Source organism: Vicia villosa, linkage group LG7 (genome assembly GCF_029867415.1).
Source record: "Vicia villosa cultivar HV-30 ecotype Madison, WI linkage group LG7, Vvil1.0, whole genome shotgun sequence".
Taxonomy (NCBI): Eukaryota; Viridiplantae; Streptophyta; class Magnoliopsida; order Fabales; family Fabaceae; genus Vicia; species Vicia villosa.
The window spans coordinates 101,660,635-101,688,438 of record NC_081186.1 but is presented as its reverse complement, the minus strand read 5'-3'; the positions used below and the strand labels follow the sequence as shown (position 1 = coordinate 101,688,438).

General features: G+C 32.9%; 3 protein-coding genes and 2 long non-coding RNA genes across 5 annotated transcripts; 3 read left to right on the top strand and 2 right to left on the bottom strand.

Annotated features, from left to right (window-relative positions):
* Positions 1 to 4,651: 4,651 nt before the first annotated feature.
* Positions 4,652 to 5,553, top strand: LOC131616221 (auxin-induced in root cultures protein 12-like). Its single transcript, XM_058887494.1, has one exon. It carries the CDS (start codon positions 4,722 to 4,724, stop codon positions 5,454 to 5,456), a length of 735 nt encoding a protein of 244 aa, XP_058743477.1. The 5' UTR covers positions 4,652 to 4,721; the 3' UTR covers positions 5,457 to 5,553.
* A 3,624-nt stretch (positions 5,554 to 9,177) lies between these two features.
* On the bottom strand, positions 9,178 to 11,367 carry LOC131616228 (uncharacterized). Its single transcript, XR_009288072.1, has 3 exons — positions 11,251 to 11,367; positions 11,093 to 11,172; positions 9,178 to 9,510 (listed from the first exon to the last, which is right to left on the bottom strand). It is a non-coding gene; the product is annotated as an uncharacterized LOC131616228 (long non-coding RNA).
* A 2,667-nt stretch (positions 11,368 to 14,034) lies between these two features.
* LOC131616227 (uncharacterized) lies at positions 14,035 to 16,520 on the bottom strand. The gene is made up of 3 exons (XR_009288071.1): positions 16,281 to 16,520; positions 16,123 to 16,202; positions 14,035 to 14,598 (listed from the first exon to the last, which is right to left on the bottom strand). It is a non-coding gene; the product is annotated as an uncharacterized LOC131616227 (long non-coding RNA).
* Positions 16,521 to 20,813: 4,293 nt separating this feature from the next.
* On the top strand, positions 20,814 to 22,789 carry LOC131616222 (uncharacterized). The gene is made up of 4 exons (XM_058887495.1): positions 20,814 to 21,104; positions 21,388 to 21,510; positions 21,602 to 22,140; positions 22,577 to 22,789. Exons 1-3 carry the CDS (start codon positions 21,015 to 21,017, stop codon positions 21,857 to 21,859), a joined length of 471 nt encoding a protein of 156 aa, XP_058743478.1. The 5' UTR covers positions 20,814 to 21,014; the 3' UTR covers positions 21,860 to 22,140; positions 22,577 to 22,789.
* On the top strand, positions 21,860 to 27,343 carry LOC131619858 (uncharacterized). The gene is made up of 13 exons (XM_058890905.1): positions 21,860 to 21,882; positions 22,014 to 22,140; positions 22,577 to 22,810; positions 22,907 to 22,957; positions 23,348 to 23,476; positions 23,734 to 24,030; positions 24,149 to 24,367; positions 24,487 to 24,756; positions 24,873 to 25,193; positions 25,311 to 25,679; positions 25,758 to 26,273; positions 26,388 to 26,556; positions 26,694 to 27,343. Exons 1-13 carry the CDS (start codon positions 21,860 to 21,862, stop codon positions 27,341 to 27,343), a joined length of 3,375 nt encoding a protein of 1,124 aa, XP_058746888.1.
* Positions 27,344 to 27,804: the final 461 nt, after the last annotated feature.

Genomic DNA, 27,804 nt, shown 5'->3' with positions numbered 1-27,804 from the left:
AATCAATGAAGGACACGTTAGTAAACTAGCAATTCTCCACAAGCATGACAAAAAGTCGCATTTGCAGTACCCAACCTTGATTTTGGAAGAAACAAAATTTGCTTTGATGGAATGGGGATTCTAAGCAAGGGAACTTTGTATTAAAAATTGTCCAATTTTCTTTTTTGTGAAAATAAATTTTTTTGTTTTTGAAATATAATTTTAAGATTAAGTATATTTTTATATTATAAATAATGAAGAAACTACTTGACATGTTCAAGAAATATGTTGAAAAAAAAAATCAACCTCACACACTTTGGAAAGAAATTGTTGCTACTGCAACTAATATTACTATGCTCAATAGATGTCCAACTAAGAAGTTAAAGGAAATAGTTCTTTTGAAGAAATGAATTTGAAAAAAGTCAAATATGAGCCATCTGAAGGTATTTAGTTATGTTTATTACAAACATGTTCCAGATGCTACTAGAAGGAAATTGGATGACAAAAGCAATGTCATATTACTTATATATTGTCCGTCAATATGTGCCTATAAATTATGTCTTGTGAATAAGGAAATGTATCTCCAAATCAATTTATCTTAAAATGAGTTTGTCTTAGTTATGAATATATAGAGTACGTATTGGGTGAATTCATATATGCATATCTTAACTAAATTTTAAGAAAAATAAAATAAAACTCGATTTAAAACTATTTGGGATGTGTCCGAAAATATATTTTTAAAATTTAAAGTGCATTTTTTACTTTTCATAAGACTCATAAAGTGTTCTTTCACCATTTAAGATAAATGGGATAAACAATTTCCTTTATTAAAATTAGAGGGGAGGTGTGTGACATTTAACCAAACCTTAGGGAAGGATTTTATAATTTTTCTTAAAGATTATTCTCTCTATTTTTATTTATAAGATAAATTAGACTTTTTAAATTTATTGAATAATCAATGTATATTGTACATGATACAATTCAAATATATTGATTATTTAATGAATTTAAAAAGTAAAATATCTCTTATAAATAGGACCAGAGAGAATATTTAGGGATGACAACGGGTGCCCCGCGGGTGCGGGTTTTATACTACCCAAACTCACACCCGAAATTACCACCCGAACCCGAACCCAAACCCAAAAGCTATTCGGGTGACAAAATAACACTCACGCCCAAACCCGTTGGGTTCGGATTTTTCACCCAAACCCAAACCCGCAAAAAAAATACATAAAATATATTTTTCCTACAATTTTCTTAGAACTTTCCATAAAATATATATATATATATATATATATATATATATATATATATATATATATATATATATATATAGGGGACGACTCAAGTGAGAACACTTGGTTATTATGAGAAATGAGAACAATGAATCACGACCATTAAATTTGATTTTAATGGACTGGATTAGTTTCTGTTTCTATGATCCTTAATATTTATTTTAAATTAACATTGAAAGAGAAACCAATCCAGCCCATTAAAATCAAATTTAATGGTCGTGATTCATTGTTCTCATTTCTCATAATAACCATGTGTTCTCACTTGAGTCGTCCCCATATATATATATATATATATATATATATATATATATATATATATATATATATATATATATATATATATATATATATATATATATATATATATATATATATATATATATATATATATATTATATTATATATATATATATATAAATATATATATATACAATATATTATATAATATATTATATTATATAATATATATATATATATAATATAATATATATATATATATATATATATATATATATATATATATATATATATATATATATATATTCGGGTGTGATTTCGGGTTTCGGGCGCGGGTTTCACACTACCCAAACCCGCACCCGAAATATCGGGTGGCACCCGAACCCAAACCCAAACCCAGTCAACTCGGGTTTTCACCCGTTGATTCGGGTTCGGTGCGGGTGGACCCCGCGGGTTTGAGTCTGTTTGCCATCCCTAGAATATTAAGATAAATATTTATAAACTAAAAGAACTAATTTGTTAAGAAAAAAACTATAATGAATTAATTTTTTTGTAAATATCTTACATAAAAGAAGAAAAAAAATACATTTGACCTATTAATTATTAGATCAAATTAATGAGTGACTCTAAGATTTGAAATCAAAACAATATTTTTTTTCTTCTAGAAATCAAAACAATGTTTAAGTGGGTTATGTATCATTTATACATAATTTTGAGAATTTGAATAAATTAGAATAATTAGAATGGAAGTTTCTTACATCATAAAAATTTGGTTAAGACAAAAATAATTTTAACTGAAAAAGTCAATTTAAAATACTTTGAAAATAAATGATGCATAGTACATTAATTGAAGTTTTTCATACAAATACTTGAAGTTTTTTGGACTGAAAAAATAATATTTAAAATATATTATTTAAAATAAATTCATGCAAAATATTACTATTAAAATATTATATAGTAAAAAATTAATCGTCACCGACACTAAATACGGGGGCGATTCCAGAGAAACGAAGCGATTGTGTGTAAGCAACGAAACTGAAACACGGGTCTCCGAAGAAGGTGCACCAATGGGGAAAAACCTAGAGGATGATGGGGAAGAGAAGAAGGTGGTTCGTAAAATCTAAGTTGATGTACTGAGTGAGAACCGTAACCCGGCGAAAGGGATGGTCATGTCATACGTTCCACCGAGTGTAATTGATGGGACAGTGGAGATTGAGATCGAAGCAGATGACATTGCATCAGAAATTTAGTTTTGGGAGAACACGCTAATACTCTATGTCTTTGGGGAGGATTTGAGCATGAACACTATGAAAAACTTTATGACGAAGACATGGAACTTTGTGCAGTTGCCTGATCTGTTCTATCATGATGATGAAGGATTCTTCCTCCTTCGCTTCAAATATGAGGAGGAGAGAGATGCAGTGATGATGCGAGGACCATATATGATAAGAAATGTAAGAGATGTTGCGAACCCTCCCAATATGGGTTAAACTCCCACAATCTTCTGAGCAGGCCCAGGTTTAAAATGAGTAACATGTATGTTGTTTTGATAAAAGGTGACATAAATGTGGATTGGTAAGGAGTTATGAAATGGAACAATGATAGGCCTAGAGCACTCATCACATTATGGCTGCTATGTCATGGCAAGATGGCAACTAAGGACAAGATTTGGGTTTATTACTGAAAGTATCTGCAACTTGTGTAAAGAGGCTGATGAATCAATCAATCAATCATGTATTCTTTGACTGCAGGGTTACCAACAATATTTGGAAAGCTATCCTTGGATGGATGAACATTTACAGGGAACCAAAGGGCTGAAATGAAAAGTTCAAGTGGATTGTTGAGAACACAAAGAAGAAGGGTACGAAGGCGAGCCTCTTGAAAATAGCTTGTACTGAAGCTGTATATGGAATTTGAAATTATAGGAATGCAATAGTGTTTGAGAAGTTTACCCAATATAGTGTTATAGATAGAATTTTGGACAACATTATTTATAGAAGTTGGATGTCACAAAAAATTAGAAAACACGTAACTCAATTGATGATGTAGGTAACTTTTAGATTCCTAATGTCTGAAAGGGGCTGAATCCCTAGGGATTGCTATTGTACTTAATGCTTTTTTGAATTAATATATTCCTTTTTAATTCAATTTTTTTATACATATTTTCAATAATAATATTAAAATAATGTGTTTGAAACTTACTGTATCTGCAAGTTTTAAAAATTATGAATGTAGTCAAAGTCAGTCATCAAAGTATTATATGGTCGACAATAATGAGTTTTTATATTAAAAAAGTATTGTTAATTATTATATAAAAATATATAATACATGAACTTTTTGTGTGAATAATATATGGTTTAGAAATTGAATATTATATTAAAATATTATTTTTTTACTTTAATATTTTATGAACAATTCTTAAAAATTATGAATATGGTCATGTTATGAGTGAATTACTTTATTAATATATTTTGCATATAATTTTTACAGTCAGCAAATATTTCAAGTATTTCTATAAAAATATCAATTTATGTACTATAGGCATCATTTCTTATAAAATAATTTATATTGTTTTTCTTTTGGAATAAAATTTATTACTTTGGCCGAATTTGATTAATTAGAAAAAATTTATTTTAATAATTTCTATTTAATTAAAATCTTGCATGAATAACATTACTTATTTATATATCATTTTAATCTCAAACCTTTTTATGTTGATAATAATTTGTTTTATAATAAATTTATTCTATATATAGAAAAAATGTGTTAATAAGTCTTACACGTCTTCATCCATGATTTGTTTTAATATCTATAATTGTTTAGAATAATAATATTACATAGTAAAATTGTAATTCTTAATTGATATATATCCAACCATCTCTATATATAAATATAAATATCGAAAAATATCTATATCTTTATTTTATAATAAAACACATATTTTATACCTAAAATACAAAAATTCCACTCGTTTCTATCCCATTAAAAAAAAAAATCCTAAATTCCAAATTTTATACCAATAAAGACAATATTCCACTTGACACTATTTATTTTTTTAAAAGAGAAAAAAGAGAAAATTAATAATACTCCTTTGCTCTCCACACGTTCTTTTTTACTATATATTTGCTACTTCCAACCACAAAGTTGAAAACCATTACTACCACTCTCTTTCTTCTTCTTTTTCTTCTTTCTTTGTTACTGTCTTAAACAATGGCTTCTTCATCTTCTTCATTACTTTTTTCACCTTTCGTTTTGGCACTCACAGTTTCCATTTTCATCTCTCTTTTCCCCACTAATTCAGCTCTCACATGTGCTACTCAGAAGCTTTCACCAAACCACACCTTCGCAAACTGCACAGATCTCCCAACTCTCGGCGCGACTCTTCATTACACCTACAACGACACCACCCGCGCCATCTCCGTCGCGTACTCCGCCACACCGCCTGAAAACGGTTGGGTTGCATGGGGAATTAACCCCACCGGCGGCAAAATGGTCGGAACCCAAGCACTCGTCGCTTTCAAAAATCAAGACAAAGTCCAAGTCCAGCTTTCCAATATCAGTTCATACGGACCTATCACCGCCACCAACAATCTCTCCGTTGCAACATCGGCGGTTTCCGGCGAAGAAGCTAACGGCGTTATAACGATATTCGCGACGGTTATATTACCGGAAAAGACGGATGTGAACATTACTCAGGTCTGGCAAGTGGGACCCGTCGTTAGTGGAAGGCCAGCGAAGCATGGTTCAACGCAGGATAACTTGAACGCTTTTGCGAAATTGTCTGTGGAGACCACTGCAATTGGAGGTGCGAATAGCACTACTGGAGGTGGGAATAGCACCGCACCTGCTCCTTCTGCTGCTGGTGAAAAGAGTGGTGGGGTGAGTTTAGTAGCATCTGGGTTGGGATTTGTTTTGATGATGTTGTTGAGTTTAATTACTATGTGAGTGAGAGAATGATTTCATGTGACTCTTTTCATTTCACTCTCTTTTCTTGAACAATAATTATTTTTATTTATTATATATCATGTCTATCATCAGTTCATCACCATCTCTTTCTTTGAATCTGAAATTTGTTTTCAGATCTCAATTTGGTTTAGTCCTTTTGTAATTTGTATCACTTTAGAAATTCAGCTTTTACAGATTCCTTTTTTAAATGTCGGAAAATATTAATTTATGTTTTAAATACAAAATCTTTATATTAATTATTTTTAATATGAGTGTTTACTTCTTAGTAGTACTCCATAAAGTTGGAGAGAATTGACAAAAAGTTTTTTTTTTCTGCCTTTCAAGACAATTTGCTTTTCATCTGAAAAAAGAAGACAACAATTGTGCCAAACATGTGGCATGTCCAACTTGTTTCACCTTTAATTATAAAAAATTGTCTCAAAATGAGATTCATCTGAACGTTGAAGAACTCCACTTTCCTTATTATAAACTCAAATTTTTTAGATTAAAAATAGGCTAGTTAATATTGAGTAGTTGAGGTGTTTAATTATGGTGTTATATAATTGACACGCCAGTTTTCGTTTTCCTAATTTATGGCATACTACGAGTGAGAGATGGAACTTGTAATGTTATTGTCGCTTTCTTTAGAGGGGGGGGATACGTTAAAGAATTAAACTCGTCCACTTGAATTTTTGTAATGTTTGATGTGATTTCTTTCTTAACCGCTAGTAGTACTAGTAGTACTCTAGCATGTATATAAGTATCCCTTTTATGGGGTACCGACCTAAGCGATAGTATGGTATCGTAGACTTGTTATCTTTTTCTTTTTCTTTTTTTAATAAGGTTAAATATATGAAAATGAAGAGAAAAAAAGGTAGGATATAATACAAATTTTTTATTATTGGGAAACAAAAACTTAGTCTATGCTTTATAAAATTGGCTCTTAAATTTAAACGCAACAAGTTAAAATGGACTGAATTGGTAATAGTGAGACCTAAGTAGATTGGAAATATGTGAAAATTAATTAATATATATATATATATATATATATATATATATATATATATATATATATATATATATATATATATATATATATATATATATATATATATATATATATATATATATATATATATATATATCAAAAAAGTAAATGTGAAGTGATATTTACATGGGTAATACATTTGGTGCGATTTTGCCAAAGCACTTTAAAAGGAGGTGTGAAAGCGAGTACCCCCGCAACAAAATTGATTTTCAACTAAAAATTGTATCAATTTTTTTCATTGGCGAACTCAATGGCTTTCGTGAATGAACAATGTAAAAGGATTAGCATATAAAATTTGTAGCAATCAAATTTTCATCTCAGCATGTTGAGCATTCCTTTGAGGTGTGACTATATGTGTTAGATGTCTCACACTGTTGTGATAAGGTAACCATTGTTGTTGTTCTAGTTTCCATTGCTTCCAATGTTGTTATTTACATTTGGATCATTAACATTGTTATTGTTGTTGTTTTCAAGATATGTCATTTCTTCGGATTTGACTAAAGATGTTGAAACAAAAATTGTTGTTTGATCTTTTGTCTTGGCTAGTTATTTCTGTTTTCTTGTTTTGCTATTGTTTTTGTGTGCGGTTATTCTAATTTCGGGATCAAACAAGAGTTGATTTTTAGGAATCTTATATCTAATAAACAAATTGTAACAAAACTAGCCAACAACTTTTTGTTACACAAAATAAAATTAAATATTGCACAAATATGAAAACAAATACTAAAAACAATCAAAATTATCACAATTCTTTTTAAAATCTAAACGCCAGTCCCTAGATAACGACGTTATTTTTTGTTGTCCACATAGTATCGTTAACAGATAAATAAGTATTTACGATTATCGTCTCCTCAAGGACTGATGCGATTTCAAAAGTCGTTCAACAGTTCTTATTAATTTATGAAAGGTTAGCAGAAGTTGTTTGTTGTAACAACTTAATATAGAAATAACGGTAAACGAGATAAATGTTTTGACAGATGAGAAAAATTGTTGGAGTTAGATTTTATCGTCCTGTATTTATGTGTTATTGTGATCAGTAATGTGCATTTCTAATTAGCAATTAATATTACCACCCATCGTTATGCATTCGTTGTTTATCTCTAAATCAACAACCTGAAGTCAATTGTATTACCTAATGGATGATCTCTCGGCCTATTAACCAATACGATAATATTAAGATTTGATAGTATCGGTGGATGCTAAACCTAAATCTATCTCTAGAATTTAACATCTAATGCATAAATTTTTTTGATCTAATAATGAAAATTATTTCTAAATATCACTTCAAAATCATATTAGCTATTCTAAAACAAACATTAAACATGAAGATGATCATCAATATTAAAGTAGAATTAGAATTACAAAAAAGTCATGATTAAGATCGATATATGAATATTCAAATGACTACATCTAAACCAAGAAAAGATAAACTAGTTACTCTTACTCATAGTAGATGTACAATGATGATCTAGAAGAAAGAATTTGAATAGCATCTGTGTCGATTTCTCAGACAACGCTTCACCTTCAATATTTTTATCTCTATTCCTCCCTTGTTGTATTGATGTATTTCTAGCGAGAATATAGTACAAGTCCTCTCCAAAGACTCTCAAATGAATGGTTCAAATTGCTATTTATAGAGGTCTGTAACATATATCTTGCTTAGTGAGACATTTAACCTGCCTAACAAGCTTGTCTTTTTGCACCATAAATTGATTTCCAGCTTATGCAAGTGGGCCTTGTCGCCTTTCTTGGCTAAGTGAGGTATTGTTTTAACCTAGCGAGCCAGTCTTCCTTCACCTTGAGTTACTTGACCTAAAAGGAATCTCTCAAAGCACATTCCTTTGCTAGGCGAGATAGTCATATTTACTTAACGAGAAACCATTTGCTTTCCTATGAAGTAACTTGATCTTGAATAAAGTTTTGAATCCTTTAGTCCCACGTTAGATCTCCTAGTAAACTAATTCCTTCACTTAACGAGTATATCTCTGCATGTGTTGTCCTGTATCTGGTTGAGCGAGCTCTAGCTTGGCTTGGCGAGGTGTATTGACTTTGCTTCGCTATGCGAGTCCCTATTTCGCCTAACGAGATCTATGTACCTTTGCTTGATAAAATTTACGATTTCAGTGACCATTTTCACATGTGCTTAAGAATAACATAGTTAAAAAAAGACAAAATACCCTTTTTTGTCCTGTAAGTTTACCTCAAGGTTCATTTTGGTCCCTTAACTTAAAAAATATTCATATTGGTCCTTAACTCTTCAAAATGTTTCATTGTAGTTCTTTTAGTCTAATTAGCGACGAATTTAGCGGACGATTTCTAAGTTTCTCTGTCGCTAATAAGACAAAAAGGACTAAAATGAAACATTTTGAAGAGTTAAGGGACCAATATGAATATTTTTTAAGTTAAGGGACTAAATTGAACCTTGAGGTAAACTTACGGGACCAAAAAGAGTATTTTGCCTTCAAAAAATTCACCCAGGTGTTTTATCATCTTTTTATAATAAACTGGAGTTGTTGTATGTGATTACTTATGATTTTAATTAATAAGGGCTTATGTAAATCAAGCAAAATTTTCACTTATCACTAGTGTCATCTGTAACACCCCAAATTCTACCCAAAAATATCATGCGAGAAATCAGAGTATTTTAAAAACTATCAACAAGCATTTGGGATATCACATTTACTTCCTATAAACAACTCATAAACAGATACATAGCACTTTAATCTCAGAGAAGCACAAAACAACTTATAACAGCTCTTAGACAAACCAACTTCATTTTAATATGCAGCGGAATCATAACATTCGAATTTATAAACAAATCATCTTATTTAATCGGAAACAACTTCAAACATCATAGTACTTCTCATTATCCAATTTGGAACTCAACAACTAAAACATGAACAACATAGAAACAACAATATAGACAACCCCCGAGTGCTACGTATCAGAGCGACACACCAACCAGACACGATGAATCTACAAACTTCCACAGTTATACTTGAGTACCTGCCCATTTCCCATGGTAGGGGAAACATCAGCAGAAGGGGTGAGATATCAAACATTATAAAGGAAAGTATGATAATACATATAGCAAAGATAAAATCATACACAATTCACCACTTCTCAATATAAGCAATTTGCATCACAACAATAATGTTAACTATCAACTATAACAATGTATTCAAGTTTACAAGTATGTCATTCAAGCACATAATAACATATACTTCATAATCACAACGTAAATTAATACAACTATCAACAGTGGCAAAACATGGTTCATATATTCCCCATATATACATATATCATTAATACATACATACATACATATATATATATATATATATATATATATATATATATATATATATATATATATATATATATATATATATATATATATATATATATATATATATATATATTTGCATTCGCATCATATACGTTTCATTTACATATATCACCAAAATCATGTATCAAACATCACCAAATTTAATTATCACATCTCATGCACACATAACAATCCCCTAATCACATAATTACATATATTCAAACATCACATAACTCCAATGTAACTCAATGCAAGACATGTGACTCTATGCATGTGGTACCCAATATGGACCCAAAGTTCCACCGCTTCCGATTCATATAGAATCTAGCCACGCTTCAGATCCGGACAAGACCAAAGCCACCAAATGTAAACATATAGTTTACCGCTTTCCGATTCACTCTAGAATCCAAGCCACGCTTGTGTTTCAAAGCAATTCCACCTATGTTTCAAGGCACACTATGATATGAATGTATGTACAATCTCACAAATATATGCAATTAAGATCATCTCTACCATCTTAACTTTCCACATATCACAACAATTCAACTCTATGAATTATCCACCAATTGTACACAACATTCACAACACACACACATCATTCACATATGAGAGGCCAATTAATCAATTACGATTCACACAATCCAATTAACACTAGTAATCATACTATCTCATGTTAATTCTCATTTTTGTCAATTATACATGAACACACATTTTCAACATCAAGCAATTAGTCATTAGAATTAATGCTAACCAACTAACCATAAAGAATCAATATCAAAACAACATCATTGGCATGACAATATATATTTCTCAACATACATATTCAAGCCAAAACACAATTACAAAAAATTTCTCAAAATACCGTAATTTACCGATAAACCGAATAATTGGTCCAAGTTCAAGTATATTCCAATCACATAGACTTATTGGAATCAATTCAACTCATAATTTAACTATCCAATTAATAATTAAACTATATTAATTTCAATTCAACTCTTATATTTCTATTCCATTATTTTCCAATTCTATAACAAAACCCATTATTTCACTATCAATGGTTTACTCACAACAAACATAACAATCTAATACACATAGATTATCAATTGCACACAACTTATCACATTTATATCATCACATTCCAACAAATCATCAAATACCCAAAATTGCAACATAGAAGAACATGGATATCAAAGTATAGAATTAAACCCACTATAACATACTATCATACAACCCTTTAGCATGAAAGAACCTCACCCTTACCTTGGCAAATATGAACTCTTTCACCATAGTTCTAAGCTTTTCTCCAAAATAAATCCTTCAAACATAATTTGGAGACACACCTAAAAACCAGTTCGGAAATCAGCTTATCAGACGAATTTAAAATCCTCAAAATCAAAATCGCTCCGGTCAGAACTTACCTCTATGAGTCAGGAACGTTGTGTCAAAACCACGCGACGATCCAACGGTTGGATTGAGACATACATCCGTTTTGCTAAGGTGACTCAATGCTGAAACTTGCTGCGAAAATGAGGTTTCTTCTAACTTTTCTCTTCCACCATTGTTCTCTTCCCTTTTGCCTCTTTTCTCTTCTTCCTATTTTTTCCCCCAAATGAAAATAGTAACCTCTAAAACCCTAACCTTCTCTTACTATCTCACTTATGTCAATTGGGCTTAACCCACCAATCCATCCATTATGTTTCTATCACTTAGGCCCATTTAGTTATATCTCTCTAATAACTCAATTAAGTCAAACAACACAAACACTCACATAATTAAATACTTAAATAATTATTATATCACATAATAACTAAATAAATAAGTTATTATTAAAAACACCAAACAATATAATTACTAATATAATTAATAAAAATATTAATAAAAATCGGGATGTTACAACTCTCCCCCACTTAGAATATTTTCGTCCTCGAAAATACCATCGACTCAACCATCTCATCTCCAAAACTACACTTACTCTCCCCAGAATCACACGAACACAAAGGCGTTCCACACCTTCAACCATACAAAGCTTCAAAATACAAGCTCTCAAAAGATCCTCAAGTTAATGAATCGTCTTCTCCGTTTGACCATCAGCTTGCGGATGATAAACAAAACTCAAACACAACTTAATAATCAAAGTACTCTACAAAACTTTCCAAAATATAGAAGTAAACTTCGGATCTCTATCAGAAACAACACTCGATGGAATACCATGCCAACTCACAATCTTTTCAAAATACAACTTTGCAAGTCTCTCCATCGGATAATCCCTGCTTATCGGAATAGAGTGAGCAAAATTCGTCAATCCATTTACAATGACCCAAATTGCCTCACAATTAATCGATTTCCTAGAAAAACCCAAAACAAATCCATAGAAATGCTATCCCACTCCCACTCAGGAATGGACAACGGTTGCATCAAACCAGACGGTTTCTGATGTTCAATCTTTGACTTCTGACAAGTCAAACACGAATACACAAATTCCGCAATATCCTTCTTCATACCTCGCCACAAAAATAACTTTCTCAAGTCTTGATACATCTTAGTAGCACCAGGATAATTACTCAACCACTTTGATGCCCTTCATCCCAAAAATTCTCTTTTTCAAATCCGAAACATCTGGAATACAAATTCAATCACGACATCTCATGACACCGTTCTCGTCAATCCGAAAATTATCACCTTATCCTCAATCAATCAATTTCATCTTGTCAACCAATTTCAAATCCGATTTCTGACCTTCTCTAATCTCATCAAGAATACCACAAGTAAGCTTCAACATACCAAACTCAAATCTCGAAATTATTCCAACAATTCCAATTCTTGAATCATCAACATAGACATATGCAATTATTTCCTACTCAATGCATTGGCTACAACGTTCGCTTTTCCCGGATGATAATTCAAAGCAAAATCCTAGTCCTTCAAGAACTCCAACCACCTTCTCTGTCTCATATTCAACTCTTTCTGATCAAGCAAATACTTCAAACTCTTGTAGTCACTATACACATCGAATCTCGATCCAAATAAGTATTGCCTTCAAAGTTTTAAAACAAAAACAACGGCGGCCAACTCAAAATCTTGCGTCAGATAATTTCTCTCATGAATCTTAAGTTGCTTTGGAGCATAAGCTACAACTTGTCCTTTTTATTTCAACATAAAGCCTTGCAAAACCTCCCTTCTTCTTAACCAACAAAAACATATGCACCTCTAGACGACACACTCGAACGAATCAAGCTCTCCTCAAACAAATCTTCAAGTTGACTCTTCAACTCTTTCAACATCATAAGCAGACATCCTATATGGAGTCCTCGATACAAGACTAGTTCCAGGAACTAAATCGATCGAAAACTCAACTTTTCTTTCTGACGGTAAATCACTTACATCTTCAGGAAACACTAATGCAAATGCGCGAACTATCGATAATCCCCCAATCGTTATTTCCTCATGAACATCCAAAGTTGCAAACAACCTAAACAACATCGCACCATCTTGCACAGACTTATTCACTTCCAATATTATCAAGCTGGTAAGACAAATCTATCTCATTCCAATACGATTCCGTCTACTATCAACAAGAGATTAAGGGTGATCAGTTCCTCAATTTGTCAATAGATAGCCGACAACCATAATGGTAGCGTAAACCATCGTTACTTAACTGCAATAGAATCCTTTACGTCACCAAAAGTACCATACTTCATTAACTCCCAAAATCATCTGAACATGCTAACACACACCTTGTGATAACATTATAACATAATTCCTTTACACCACTATCAACACTTTTTATTCTTGGAATCATACTCGTCCCTTCACATTTCTAACTCCGACTTGAACGTTCCAACAACTTCGACAACTTTTCCAATCTCTTGCCAAGGATCCCTTGACAAGGTCTACCGTAATCCGTCGCTTAATCATTATTCTTAAGTCAACATCCTACGCAACGATTACTTAAATTGATAACTTCACAGTCCACTAATAATGCTGAATATGGCAACTTCCTAAATTCCATCTTATAACAATTATCCTTATTCCAAGATGATCCGACTTGTTAAACAAACAAAATCTTAAATCCATGTTACCTTCGAATTCGGAACCAACAAACTTCTACATTGATTGTTCTGTCTCCTTAAGCAATATATTACACCAATAATTTACAACTGAAACATATCCGAGAAGCACAGCTTCTCCCCTACTTCGCTTAAACTAACCCTGCAACAAAACGAACAAGTACCAACAGTGTTTCACACACATGTCGCGTACTAAGGAATAAAACACTGACAGCATTCAACTATCACACAACTCAACTGACTCGACAACTTGGCCGGACGGACCGACCTGCTCTGATACCACTAATGTAACACCCCAAATTCTACCCAAAAATATCATGCGAGAAATCAGAGTATTTTAAAAACTATCAACAAGCATTTGGGATATCACATTTACTTCCTATAAACAACTCATAAACAGATACATAGCACTTTAATCTCAGAGAAGCACAAAACAACTTATAACAGCTCTTAGACAAACCAACTTCATTTTAATATGCAGCGGAATCATAACATTCGAATTTATAAACAAATCATCTTATTTAATCGGAAACAACTTCAAACATCATAGTACTTCTCATTATCCAATTTGGAACTCAACAACTAAAACATGAACAACATAGAAACAACAATATAGACAACCCCCGAGTGCTACGTATCAGAGCGACACACCAACCAGACACGATGAATCTACAAACTTCCACAGTTATACTTGAGTACCTGCCCATTTCCCATGGCAGGGGAAACATCAGCAGAAGGGGTGAGATATCAAACATTATAAAGGAAAGTATGATAATACATATAGCAAAGATAAAATCATACACAATTCACCACTTCTCAATATAAGCAATTTGCATCACAACAATAATGTTAACTATCAACTATAACAATGTATTCAAGTTTACAAGTATGTCATTCAAGCACATAATAACATATACTTCATAATCACAACGTAAATTAATACAACTATCAACAGTGGCAAAACATGGTTCATATATTCCCCATATATACATATATCATTAATACATACATACATATATATATATATATATATATATATATATATATATATATATATTTGCATTCGCATCATATACGTTTCATTTACATATATCACCAAAATCATGTATCAAACATCACCAAATTTAATTATCACATCTCATGCACACATAACAATCCCCTAATCACATAATTACATATATTCAAACATCACATAACTCCAATGTAACTCAATGCAAGACATGTGACTCTATGCATGTGGTACCCAATATGGACCCAAAGTTCCACCGCTTCCGATTCATATAGAATCTAGCCACGCTTCAGATCCGGACAAGACCAAAGCCACCAAATGTAAACATATAGTTTACCGCTTTCCGATTCACTCTAGAATCCAAGCCACGCTTGTGTTTCAAAGCAATTCCACCTATGTTTCAAGGCACACTATGATATGAATGTATGTACAATCTCACAAATATATGCAATTAAGATCATCTCTACCATCTTAACTTTCCACATATCACAACAATTCAACTCTATGAATTATCCACCAATTGTACACAACATTCACAACACACACACATCATTCACATATGAGAGGCCAATTAATCAATTACGATTCACACAATCCAATTAACACTAGTAATCATACTATCTCATGTTAATTCTCATTTTTGTCAATTATACATGAACACACATTTTCAACATCAAGCAATTAGTCATTAGAATTAATGCTAACCAACTAACCATAAAGAATCAATATCAAAACAACATCATTGGCATGACAATATATATTTCTCAACATACATATTCAAGCCAAAACACAATTACAAAAAATTTCTCAAAATACCGTAATTTACCGATAAACCGAATAATTGGTCCAAGTTCAAGTATATTCCAATCACATAGACTTATTGGAATCAATTCAACTAATAATTTAACTATCCAATTAATAATTAAACTATATTAATTTCAATTCAACTCTTATATTTCTATTCCATTATTTTCCAATTCTATAACAAAACCCATTATTTCACTATCAATGGTTTACTCATAACAAACATAACAATCTAATACACATAGATTATCAATTGCACACAACTTATCACATTTATATCATCACATTCCAACAAATCATCAAATACCCAAAATTGCAACATAGAAGAACATGGATATCAAAGTATAGAATTAAACCCACTATAACATACTATCATACAACCCTTTAGCATGAAAGAACCTCACCGTTACCTTGGCAAATATGAACTCTTTCACCATAGTTCTAAGCTTTTCTCCAAAATAAATCCTTCAAACATAATTTGGAGACACACCTAAAAACCAGTTCGGAAATCAGCTTATCAGACGAATTTAAAATCCTCAAAATCAAAATCGCTCCGGTCAGAACTTACCTCTATGAGTCAGGAACGTTGTGTCAAAACCACGCGACGATCCAACGGTTGGATTGAGAGATACATCCGTTTTGCTAAGGTGACTCAATGCTGAAACTTGCTGCGAAAATGAGGTTTCTTCTAGCTTTTCTCTTCCACCATTGTTCTCTTCCCTTTTGCCTCTTTTCTCTTCTTCCTATTTTTTCCCCCAAATGAAAATAGTAACCTCTAAAACCCTAACCTTCTCTTACTATCTCACTTATGTCAATTGGGCTTAACCCACCAATCCATCCATTATGTTTCTATCACTTAGACCCATTTAGTTATATCTCTCTAATAACTCAATTAAGTCAAACAACACAAACACTCACATAATTAAATACTTAAATAATTATTATATCACATAATAACTAAATAAATAAGTTATTATTAAAAACACCAAACAATATAATTACTAATATAATTAATAAAAATATTAATAAAAATCGGGATGTTACATCATCACATCAATTATGCAAAATAATTATGTTGTGGAACTTATTTAAAGATTGAGAAAACATTTACGTGTGTGTTGGTGTTGATGGCATATATACCATTACCATTTTGTCAGCCAAATCCATTTTGGTTCGAATACTCGTGTTGTTAGGGCGACCCTTTTTCTTCCATTGTATATTTTTGTTGTGCCAAACTATGTCTTCATGATATGTAGAAGACAATAAGTTTTTTCATTTTTTGGAAAATTATAGCAATTTTTCATTTTTTATTTGATTTCATTTGTTTTGCATTTTTAAATAAAATTTATTTATTACATGACAAATACGTGGCCTCCACCTTGATAAAATCAAAGTCATTTGGCACACAACTTTGACTTTGACTAACGGTTCTAACATAAAGGACAAACGTGCTATGTTATTAAAAGATAAAGGACCAAATTGGTCGTTTTAAAAGAAAATGGACCAAAATAGACTCAAAGTTATAGGTAAAGGACCAAAAAGGGTATTTAGTCTTCTTAAAACTACTGGTAATACTGTAAATAATATGTATTTATCTTGGTTAAGAGACATAACTAAAATAAGAACATATAGTTAGGGTTCAACTGTTTTGTCTCATCTATATAGTTATTTTTGTAAAAACGCATATAAGGATACTTGTTAGTTTTTTTTTTTGGGTAAAAGGGAGGGCCGAAGCCCAAAGATTATTGTAAGTTTTATTCTTGCACTTTTTTGCTCCAAGCATGGGCTTGGTCGAGAATGCCTTCACTAGCCCCCGCCAACAAGAATAGCTTCACATTCCCCTACGCGACAGAGTAAGTTTAGCACATTATTTCATTTACTTACTTTTTACTAAAAATAACTATAAATAATTTATTTTCACTATTTTGGTTTATGTGGTCCGTTTGAAGGATGAACAACAACAAATGTCCTAAGCATTGTATAACGGTCTATATAAATCTTTTGGATCACCTCGGACCAAACGATGTATTACAAATAAACTACTCATCATATCGTTAATTTAGTTTTAATATTAATAATTTACTAATCTAATAATATCTTTTTTCTCTAGAGTTTATCTGGAGACCATATCTATGTCTATACCATAAAATTAATCCTGAAGAGGTTCTAGTTTGAACTGCAAAAACAACGATCATCAGGTTCACTATTATGCAGATGCACAATAGTGAACGCATCAAATTGTAGTTTGGCATGCTTCCACAAACCTCAACTTCCCGACGCATTTTGAACAATGACATAAACCCCAACAACCCAACAAAATTTTATTGATTGGAGAGACTTTGTTAAGGATGTGTGTCATCGGTGGAAGCGTCGTCATCAATGGGTCATAAACGTGTTAGTGCAAATGCACTTGGTGAAAAGAAAGAGAATGTGCAACATGTTGTTCAAGATGCCTTAGACTTGTAAGACAATGACACTTTTTATTATTGGAGAGAGTTGTATATAAAGAAACTCAACTTTACACTTATTGATAAGTGCCAAAATGTTGTTATTTTGAGTATATAATTGTGGCACTTATCGATTCTATTCATTCCGTTTTTGTAATAAAATCCCCACTTTAGTGTATATATTCACATTATTTAGTTTTCATATGTTTTATATACCGTTTAATAGTTTTTCCTTTGTTTTTATAGGTATTCATGCTTATTGGAGCCTCGAGGAATAAAGTGTCGAAGGCACGGCTCCGATTGCGCGATTTTGGATCAAATAAGCAAGATTTGTGCAGAGAGGTCCGCTTAGCGGCGTCTAAGCGCGCTTTCCAGTGGCGAACCAATTTTCCTGGCCGCTAAGCGGCAGCTCTGGCCGCTAAGCGGAGCCCTGTTTACTGTTCTAGATATTTTTGTAATACGTGTAGTCCGCTCAGCGAGGTTTGGCCGCTAAGCGGCCGTAGCAGAAATTGTGTTTATATTTCTTCATTTGTAACATTTCTAGGGTATGGTTTTGGAGAGTTTTTGGTTCCAACTCCATCATTTTCATTCTTAGATTAGGATTAGTTTAGAAAACAACACCGGGTCATGCACTTGGAAGATCGGAGGTGGATTTCTCATCAATCGGAGCTGACAACCCGTGAGATGTTTGGTTTATCTCTTCTATTCTTTGTGTATTTCTTTTGTGTTGGGTTTTGTTTGTATATTTACTTGAATCTTATGTATATTTACCGATTATAATGTTATATTTAACTTGCTTTATAAATCCGTGTTGATGTTGTTCTGGATTTTTGCTCTATTATGGGGATTTGGGTTGCTTTACAGATAAACTTCTTGAATCCTTATCTAGGATGATAATCTGTTGGTTTTGAACTCTAGAGATAGATTTAGAGCTAGCATTCACTGTGGGTATCTGTACTTAATGCTTTCGTGTTTGAGCGGCGCGCGAGAGATCGCCGACGCGAGAATACGGATGTTCTCGCGACTTTGCATTATTGATAACCTTAGTTGTGAGATGATCTCGTTTGTGCTCCAGAGATGGACGCTTATGTGAGAGATATGTGATGACATAGATGAGTATCGTAGGTTGAGTATAACGGGTTGGTAAGTGTATGTTTGTGAAGAGTGAATATATTTACATTCCTGATAAGTTCTTTCTCTTCTAAGAATGTGTTTATTCTTTTCTTGTCTATATCTTTGTTTACTTTTTGCTCATTCAATCCCGAGCTCGAAATCGTAGAAACTGTTGAATGGCATCTCTCCATCTCTGAGGACGATAGTTCCCGGATCAATATTTCCAAATCTTTTTTGTTGCTTTCCCTATACTGCATTCAACACTTATATACAAATTGTTACTTGTAATCTAAGTAACTAACCCAACTACCCAACAAAATAAATAACTTCTAACTACTTTAATCGATTAACTACTTAACAAAACAAATCTATACTGCCATACAAATATAAACCAACTCATAATTATATGAATTTATATAGATCAGTTACAACAACCCAGTTTGTTTCTGACCAAGGTATTTGATCGATCCACGACTACAAGTTTCATCATCATACGCTTAACATGATTACCAACACACCTACACGCAACAACCACCTAAACATCACATCGCCAACAAAATTTTCAATCCACCTACACCCCCAACAATCCTAACATGATTACCAACACACCTACATCCAACAACCAACCAAACATGATTACCAAACCACATCACATAAACTCGCGACCAATTTATGTCACACACCCAAACACAAAACCTAGAACATGACTCATACCACTAAGAAACATATGTCACCACCACATCTTACCATAACACCAATGAGGCATATGGTACCACCACATCCTACCATATCATCCAACCAACCTACACCTAAAACACCTTAACATCACATCGCAAAAGCACCCAACTAATACATGTTTTTCAAACACCACAACAACCATTGCTTCGTTTCCAAAATAAATCAATGCCCCAATTCAACTGACCTGTCCGTCCACTCGTGACCCAACCAACACAACCCAACTAAGACTACGTGGACACCAAACTCGATTACACCAGCACGTCCCAATGTAACTAGCAAGAGATGCTAAATTTGATTGATAAGGAAAAAATGGATATGCACCGACAGTGTAAAATAATTTTACACTGTCAACCAATGACGATCATGAATCAGGACAAGTCATACTGAAAATTTAAAAAAACTTGTATGAGATGGCAGAACGTTATATTCTAATTGGATGACAGTGTAAATTTTTTTTACAGTGTCAGTGCATAACCATTAAACTCATTTTATAATACTTAATTTTTTGGAGCTATTTCAAATAATATTTTATAAAAATTATTTTTAAAATATATTTTATTTAAAAATTGCTATTTTAACTATGTTTTAATTTTTGATGATGATGTATATTTATTTTATAGAATATCAAAATTAATATTTCAATTTAAAAAATAAATAAAAAACTTGTAATAAGGATTTGGTAATAAAAAACTTGAAGGCACGAATGCGAAAAGAAAGTTGCAATATTCAATTTCCTGCCTGAAAAGTGCAAGTACTCGTATCCCGCGTAATAAGGTGAAAGAAAATCAACAAATTTAAATTTATGGGCCAAAAAAAATACTATTATCAGCCCAATTTTTGAAATAATTAATAACGTTAACAAAAAAATTTGAAAGAAAAATGAACAAACGCGCGTGAAGCATAGGAAAATCGATTATGCTTCGTTCAGTTCAGGGATGATTGAATTGGATTGAAGTTTGAAGAAGAACTCACTGTAACTGTATTCGTCCTTTCTTCCTTCAGAAATGATCCGCCAACACCAACCAGGTGGAGTACGACGGAACACAACCGCTGCCATTCCTAAATCGGCGGCGGTAGCCAAGCTGTTGAACAAAGTAAGTGATCTCCGCCATTGAATTTGATTGAATCAGTTTAAACTATATATTACAATACATAAATTAAATCAAACGCTGAAAACTTCTGCGATTAAACAATATTGACATGTACTGCTATGTTAGAAAACAAATTGTAGTTAATTCATATCATGACGATCAGTGTCGTGACATCTATATCAACCGAAATCGCGAAAGTCTTTACGCGGTTGTTTTTAAAACCTAGTGTGATGTAATAACCACATAGAATCCATATATATATGAAAATTGTATTTTACTTTTGTAGGCCATTTTGCATGATGTGTTTGACATTGACAATGATGATGATTCTGAAGATTTAGTGATAATTGGGGAAAATGTTAGTAAAAATAACGAGAGGAAGAAAATTGAAACCATTCATCAAGTTCCGGTATTTACTCGATGCTATTTGTCATTTTTTTAATTTTTTGTAGTAGATAAATATTTTCTTTTCTAACATTTTACTTGAAATCCTTTTCTAGAAAGCATCTGATGATACTATTTGTCAGCTTGGTGTGGAAAAGTTTCGACAAATAACTGCGATCGAGTCTTCTAATTGTTCCTCTTTGATATCACATAATCAAATCAATGTTGATGGTCATTGCTCTAACCTATCACGTGATGATGGCGAAGATTTAGTGATACTTGGTGAAAAAGCTTGTGAAAGTAATAAGGGAGAGAAAATTGACGACATTCATCAAATTGTGGTATGTACCCGATGCTGTCATTTCTTGTTGTAGATGAATATTATCTTTTCTAATTTGTAAATGATACTAACATTTTTCTGGAAATCCTTTTATAGAAAGCTTCTGATAATACTATTTCTCAGCTTGGACAAATATCTGGGATTGAGTCTTCTAATGGTTCCTCATTGCTATCACATAATTCAATTAGTGTTGATGGTCATGGCTCTAATTTGTCATCTGACTATGGTGATGACTCTGAGGATTTAGTGATCATTGGTGAAAAAAGTAGTAAAAGTAACAAAGGAAAGACAATTGAAGCCACTCATCAGATTGTGGTTTGTATTAGTTGCTATTTTTCATTTCTTGCAGTAGATTGATATTGTCATTTTTTTATTTTTAAATGATTTTAACATTTTGCCCGACATCCTTTTAATAAGTGTTTGATTTTAGAGTTTAGGGTTCTGCCTTGCATGGAAAATTTTGGACTAGTATTTTGGATTTAGTTTCTTAAAGGCTCCCCTTTGTTATCTCTTAATTTAATCAACATCGATTGTCACGGCTCTTATCTATCATACTAGGATGGCTATGACTCTAAGGATTTAGTTATAATCGGTGAAGTAGTTAGTAAAAGAAAAAAAAGGGGAAAACAATTGAAGTCATCCATCAAGTTGTGATTTATATAGAATGTTATTAGTCCTTTCTTGCAGTAGATTGATAGAACCTTTTGTAACTTGAAAATGATTCCAAAAATTTGCCCGTAATCATTTTCAGGAAGTGTCTAATAGTAGTTTCTGTCAATCTGACGTGGAAAATTTTGGATCAGTAAGTGGGACCGAGACTTCTAATGGTTACCCTTCGGTATCTCATGATTTAATCAATATTGATTGTCATGGCTCTGACCTATCATATGAAGATGGTTACAACTGTAAGGATTTAGTAATAATTGGTGAAGAAGTCTGTCAAAGCAACAAAGGGAAACAACTCGAAGCCCTTCATCAAGTTGTGGTGTGTCTAATGTTATCTGTTATTTTTTGTACTAGATTAATATTATACTTTCTTACTTATAACTGATTTTAACATTTTGACCAAAATCCCTTTCAGGAAGTGTCTGATTATACTTCTTGCCAGTCTGCTGTGAAAAGTTTTGGATCAGTAAGTGGAATTGAGTCTTCTAGTTGTTACTCTTTGGTATCACATAATTTAATGGATGTTGATTGCCATGACTCTTATCTATCATATAACGGAAATGAATTAATTTTGTTTTGGTATAAATATACAACGTAGATTCATATTTTTTATCACAAGAACCCTTGGATAATGTCGATATACCTTCCATAAGTTAGCATATTTTATTTGGTTGTCAAAATAGGACCTAGTTTTGATGAAGAGTACATCTAAAAGTAGTGCTTTGTATGATGTGACAATGAAGGACAAATGATCTTACAATGGTTTTCTGTTTTTTTTTTGGTGTTAAAGTTACCACATGAATGTGTCCCATAGTCTTCTTTATTTGTTTCTCACATATTGTAATTTACAATGTAGGTCATTGTGCACGACGTGATGGACATTGATGATGATGATGACGACGACGACTCTGATGATTTAGTGATAATTGATGAAGTTAGTAAAAGTAAAAAGGAGAAGACCATTGAAACCATTCATCAAGCAGTGGTTTGTATAAGATGTTATTTGTGATATATTGAAGCATACTGATATTATCTTTTCTAATTTGTTAAATGATTTATCGTTTTGCTTGGAATATTTTTCTAGGATGTGTTTGATTATATGTTTTGTTAGCCCAGTGTTGGTTACGCTTTGGTATCATATTATTTTAATCAACAATTCAATATAATGGTTATGACTTTGATGTAGAGACTGATAACTTTTTGGAAGATTATTCTGATGAAGGTGTGTATGCTATATTACAGGAACAATTGGATAATGTTGATATACCGTGTGGAATTGAAGCACCTGTTACTTTGTTGCCAGAATCTGACCTTGATTCAAAGAAGAAAAATACATCTGAAAGTAATTCCTTGCACGATACACAGTCAGACGCTACAAATAGTCATGTGACGACATCCTCTCAGACTTCTCGGTCATTAGAATCCAACTACTCCCGAATCTATGGTTTAGCTAGCAATCCATACAAGCCACCGGCTTCCACTAATTTTGAAAGTGCTACAAAGGCAGCTAGCATTTGCAATTCATATTCCATGAATCAAGTAATTTTTTATGTTTTGATAGGTTTATAATCAATGGTTTCAGTCATTCGTTGCTCTTACGACTACATTGATAGTTTTCGGAAGATTCTACTAATGTGATAAGTTCACTTTATTACAGGTGCACATGGATAATATCGATATACCAGGAAGAACTGAAGTACGTTTTACTTTGTTTAGTGAATCTGGCATAGGTTTAAAGAGTACATTTGAAAGTAGTACCCGGTATAATACTCAATCAGAAGCTACAAATAGCAATCCAAGCAAGCCACCAACTTCCAATAATTTTGTAAATGCTACGAAGGTAGCTAGTGCTTGCAACTCATCTTCCATGAATCGGGTAAATTTTTATGTTTTGATATTTGTATAATCAATGTTTATAGTCCTTCATTGCTCTTATGACTATATTTATAATTTTCGGAAGATTCTACTAATATTATAAAGTACACTTTATCACAGACACAATTGAATGATACACAATCACAAGCTTCAAATAGTTCTTCAACTACCTCATCTCGGTCTTCTCAATCATTGGAGCGCGACAACTTAAAAAATCAAGGATCTACTATGGGGGCTTCTAACTTGCAAAACAAAATAGATAATACATATCAGTCTACGAGGATACACTTGTTTCCTCCTTCTCCATTATTTTATCAAGCTACTCCAAATAAGAGGAAGTCAACTGCACCAAACTCATCAACTTCCGCTAATTTTGAAAGCGGTAAAAAGGTAGCTAGCAATTACAGTTAATCATGCATGAATCAGGAAATGTTTGTATATGCTCTAGTGACTACATTGACATTTCTTTTACCATAAATTTATACTGAACTTATGCGTTATTGAAGGCACGCTTGGATCATGTTGATATACCTTGTGGAGTTGAGACACCTTTTACTTCGTTTTCAGAATCTAACCTAGGTTCGAGGCAGAGTACATTTGCAAGTTGTACCCGATATGATACTCAATCAAAAGCTACAAAAAGTCATTCGACAACTTCCTATCTGGCTTCTCGGTCATTAGAACACGACAACTCCAACAATCAAGGATTTACTACCGGTGGTTCTAATTTACAATGTAATTCGACAACTTTCTTGTCTTCTCGTCCATTATATTATCAAGCTAGACCAAATCCGCCAACTTCCACTAACTTTGAAAGTGCTAAAAAGGTAGCAAGTAATTTCAGTTCATCCTCCATGAATTAGGAAATGTTTTATATTTGCTCTAGTGACTCCATTAACAGTTCTTTTTCCATAAGATTATACTGAAACTATGCCTTATTACAGGCACGCTTGGATAATGTTAATATACCTCGTGTAGTTGAGGAACCTTTTACTTTGTTACCAGAATCTATCCTAAGTTCGAGGCAGAGTACATTTGAAAGTAGTACTCAATATGGCACACAATCAAAAACTACAAGCAGTCATTTGACAACTTCCTCTCAACCTTCTCGGTCATTAGAGCGCAACAACTCCAAAAATCAAGGATCAACTATGGGTGGTTCAAGTTTGCAAAACAAAATAGATATCACATATTATTCTACCAGGATAAACTTGTCTTCTCCTCCTCCATTAGTTCATCAAGCTACCCCTAATAAGAGGAAATCTATTGCACAAAATCCATCAACTTCCGCTAATTTTAAAAGCGCTAAAAAGGTAGCTAGCATTTTCAGTTCATACTGCATTGACATTTCTTTTTTCAGAAGATTATACTGAAATTATGCTTTATTACAGGCCCGTTTGGATAATGTCAATATATCTCGTGAAATTGAGCCACCTTTTACTTCATTTCCTGAATCTAACCTAGGTTCAAGGAAGAGTACAATTGAAAGTAGTACTCGGCATGGCACAAAATCAAAGGCTGCAAATAGTTATTTGATGGCCTCCTCTCAACCTTCTCGGTTATCAGAGCCTGCTCACTCCAAAACCCCGGGATCTACTATGGGTAGTCCTACTTTGCAAATCGAAATGGATAATGATGATCACTCTTTTGGCATAGGGTTGTCTGCTTCTCAATTATATTCCCGAGCTGCTCTTAGTAAAGAGAAATCAGCTGCACCACAACGTGCTCAATCATCTAACTCAAAGACGTTTTCGAATCCCTTCCACGCTCCAACACAATCTGTTAGGTTTGGTTCAAAAAACCATGGTTTGTTTCGAAATCCAGAGGCCACGGAGCCACCAACTTCCACTAATTTTCAAAGAGCTAAGAAGTCACCTAATATTTGTACTTTATCCTCCATGAATCAGGTAATCTTTATTTTTTGATAAGTTTAAATTTAATGTTGATGGCCATTACTCTAATGACTACACTGACATATTTTCAAAAGGTTACACTGATGTGATAAGTATGCTTTATTGCAGGAACCTTTTACTATGTTTAGTTCTTATATGGAATTGCCTTCTCCTCCATTATTTCCTCAAACAGTCTCTTGTAAGAAGAAAACTACAAGTGGTAAGAAGGCAACATGCAATAGCTCTAAAGAAAGTCATGCGACGAGCTCCTCTAAGCCTTCTCGGTCATTAGGTTCCGGTAATTATAAAATCCAAGAATCTATAATGTGTAGTTCTAATTTTCAAATCAAATTTGATAGTTTTGATCACTCTTGTGAAACATTGTTGTCTTGTTTAAAATTATCCTCTCAAGGTGCTCGTACTCTTATGGAACAGGATTGTCTTCTCCTCTATTATTAACTCAAGCTGTCCCTAGTAAGAAGACATCTGAAGCTGCCTCTAGTAAGAAGAAATCTGAAGCTGCCACAAGTAAGAAGAAATCAGATCCTCCTAAGAAGCTGCTACAAGGAACAGGGTTATCTTCTCTATTATTAACTCAAGGTGCCACTAGTAAGAAGAAATCTGAAGCTGCCTCTAGTAAGAAGAAATCTCAAGCTGCCACTAGTAAGAAGAAACCAGATTCTCCTAAGAAGCTGCTACAAGCAACAGGGTTGTCTTGTCCTCTATTATTAACTCAAGGTGCCACTAGTAAGAAATCTGAAGCTTCGTCTAGTAAGAAGAAATCCCAAGCTGCATCTAGTAAGAAGAAATCAGCTTCCCCTAAGAAGTTGCAAGCAAGCAAGTCATCAACTGCCCCCAAATCTAAAAGTTGTAAGCAGATAGCTGGCATTACAGGCTCCTCTCAGCTTTCTCGGTCATTAGTGCTCTGTAACTCTTCTGCAATAGAGTCGTCTTCATTAGTGCTCGGTAACTCTTCTGCAATAGAGTCGTCTTCATTAGTGCTCGGTAACTCTTCTGCAACAGAGTCGTCTTCTGTAGATGCTCCCAGTTGTCTTCTCCTCGAGTATAAATGGCAAGTGCTATAAAAGCAAAACTATTTTCCAAAAAATTATAGTTTCCTTTACTATGGTTTTAAAATTAACTATTTAACAATTAATTTTGGTTTCAGAATTTTGAAGACTATTGTGAGGCCTTTTGTTACCTTTGTTCATGATATTTCTGGGGGCACGCAATGCAGACATAGAAGGTGCTCAAGTGATTTGTTTGATCAAAGATGGGGTCAAGATGTAGGCGAGGGTAACAAAAGTTTCCCAAATTGACCTATGAATGTTATTTTTACTTGGATTTATGAATGAGCTTCTGTGAGTTTGGAAGTTTTGGCTTAGGATTGAAAAATTCATTTATATATCCAATTTGAGACTTGGTGCAAAAGTCTCTTTGCAAATTGCATCTAATCCAAACTGGTTTTTATTTTAAAAAGCACTTAGTAGTTATACTAAATGCTAGCACATAATTTTATGGTCGGATACAAATATCGTATACTTTG

Bases quoted from the DNA above. Each gene is read 5' to 3' on its own strand.
- LOC131616221 (XM_058887494.1), top strand. From the start codon at position 4,722: ATGGCTTCTTCATCTTCTTCATTACTTTTTTCACCTTTCGTTTTGGCA.
- LOC131616222 (XM_058887495.1), top strand. From the start codon at position 21,015: ATGATCCGCCAACACCAACCAGGTGGAGTACGACGGAACACAACCGCT. The intron at 21,105-21,387 runs GTAAGTGATCTC...TTACTTTTGTAG, and splicing joins TAGCCAAGCTGTTGAACAAA to GCCATTTTGCATGATGTGTT. The intron at 21,511-21,601 runs GTATTTACTCGA...ATCCTTTTCTAG, and splicing joins AAACCATTCATCAAGTTCCG to AAAGCATCTGATGATACTAT.
- LOC131619858 (XM_058890905.1), top strand. From the start codon at position 21,860: ATGAATATTATCTTTTCTAATTT. The intron at 22,141-22,576 runs GTTTGTATTAGT...AATCATTTTCAG, and splicing joins AAGCCACTCATCAGATTGTG to GAAGTGTCTAATAGTAGTTT. The intron at 22,958-23,347 runs GTAAGTGGAATT...TTTACAATGTAG, and splicing joins CTGTGAAAAGTTTTGGATCA to GTCATTGTGCACGACGTGAT.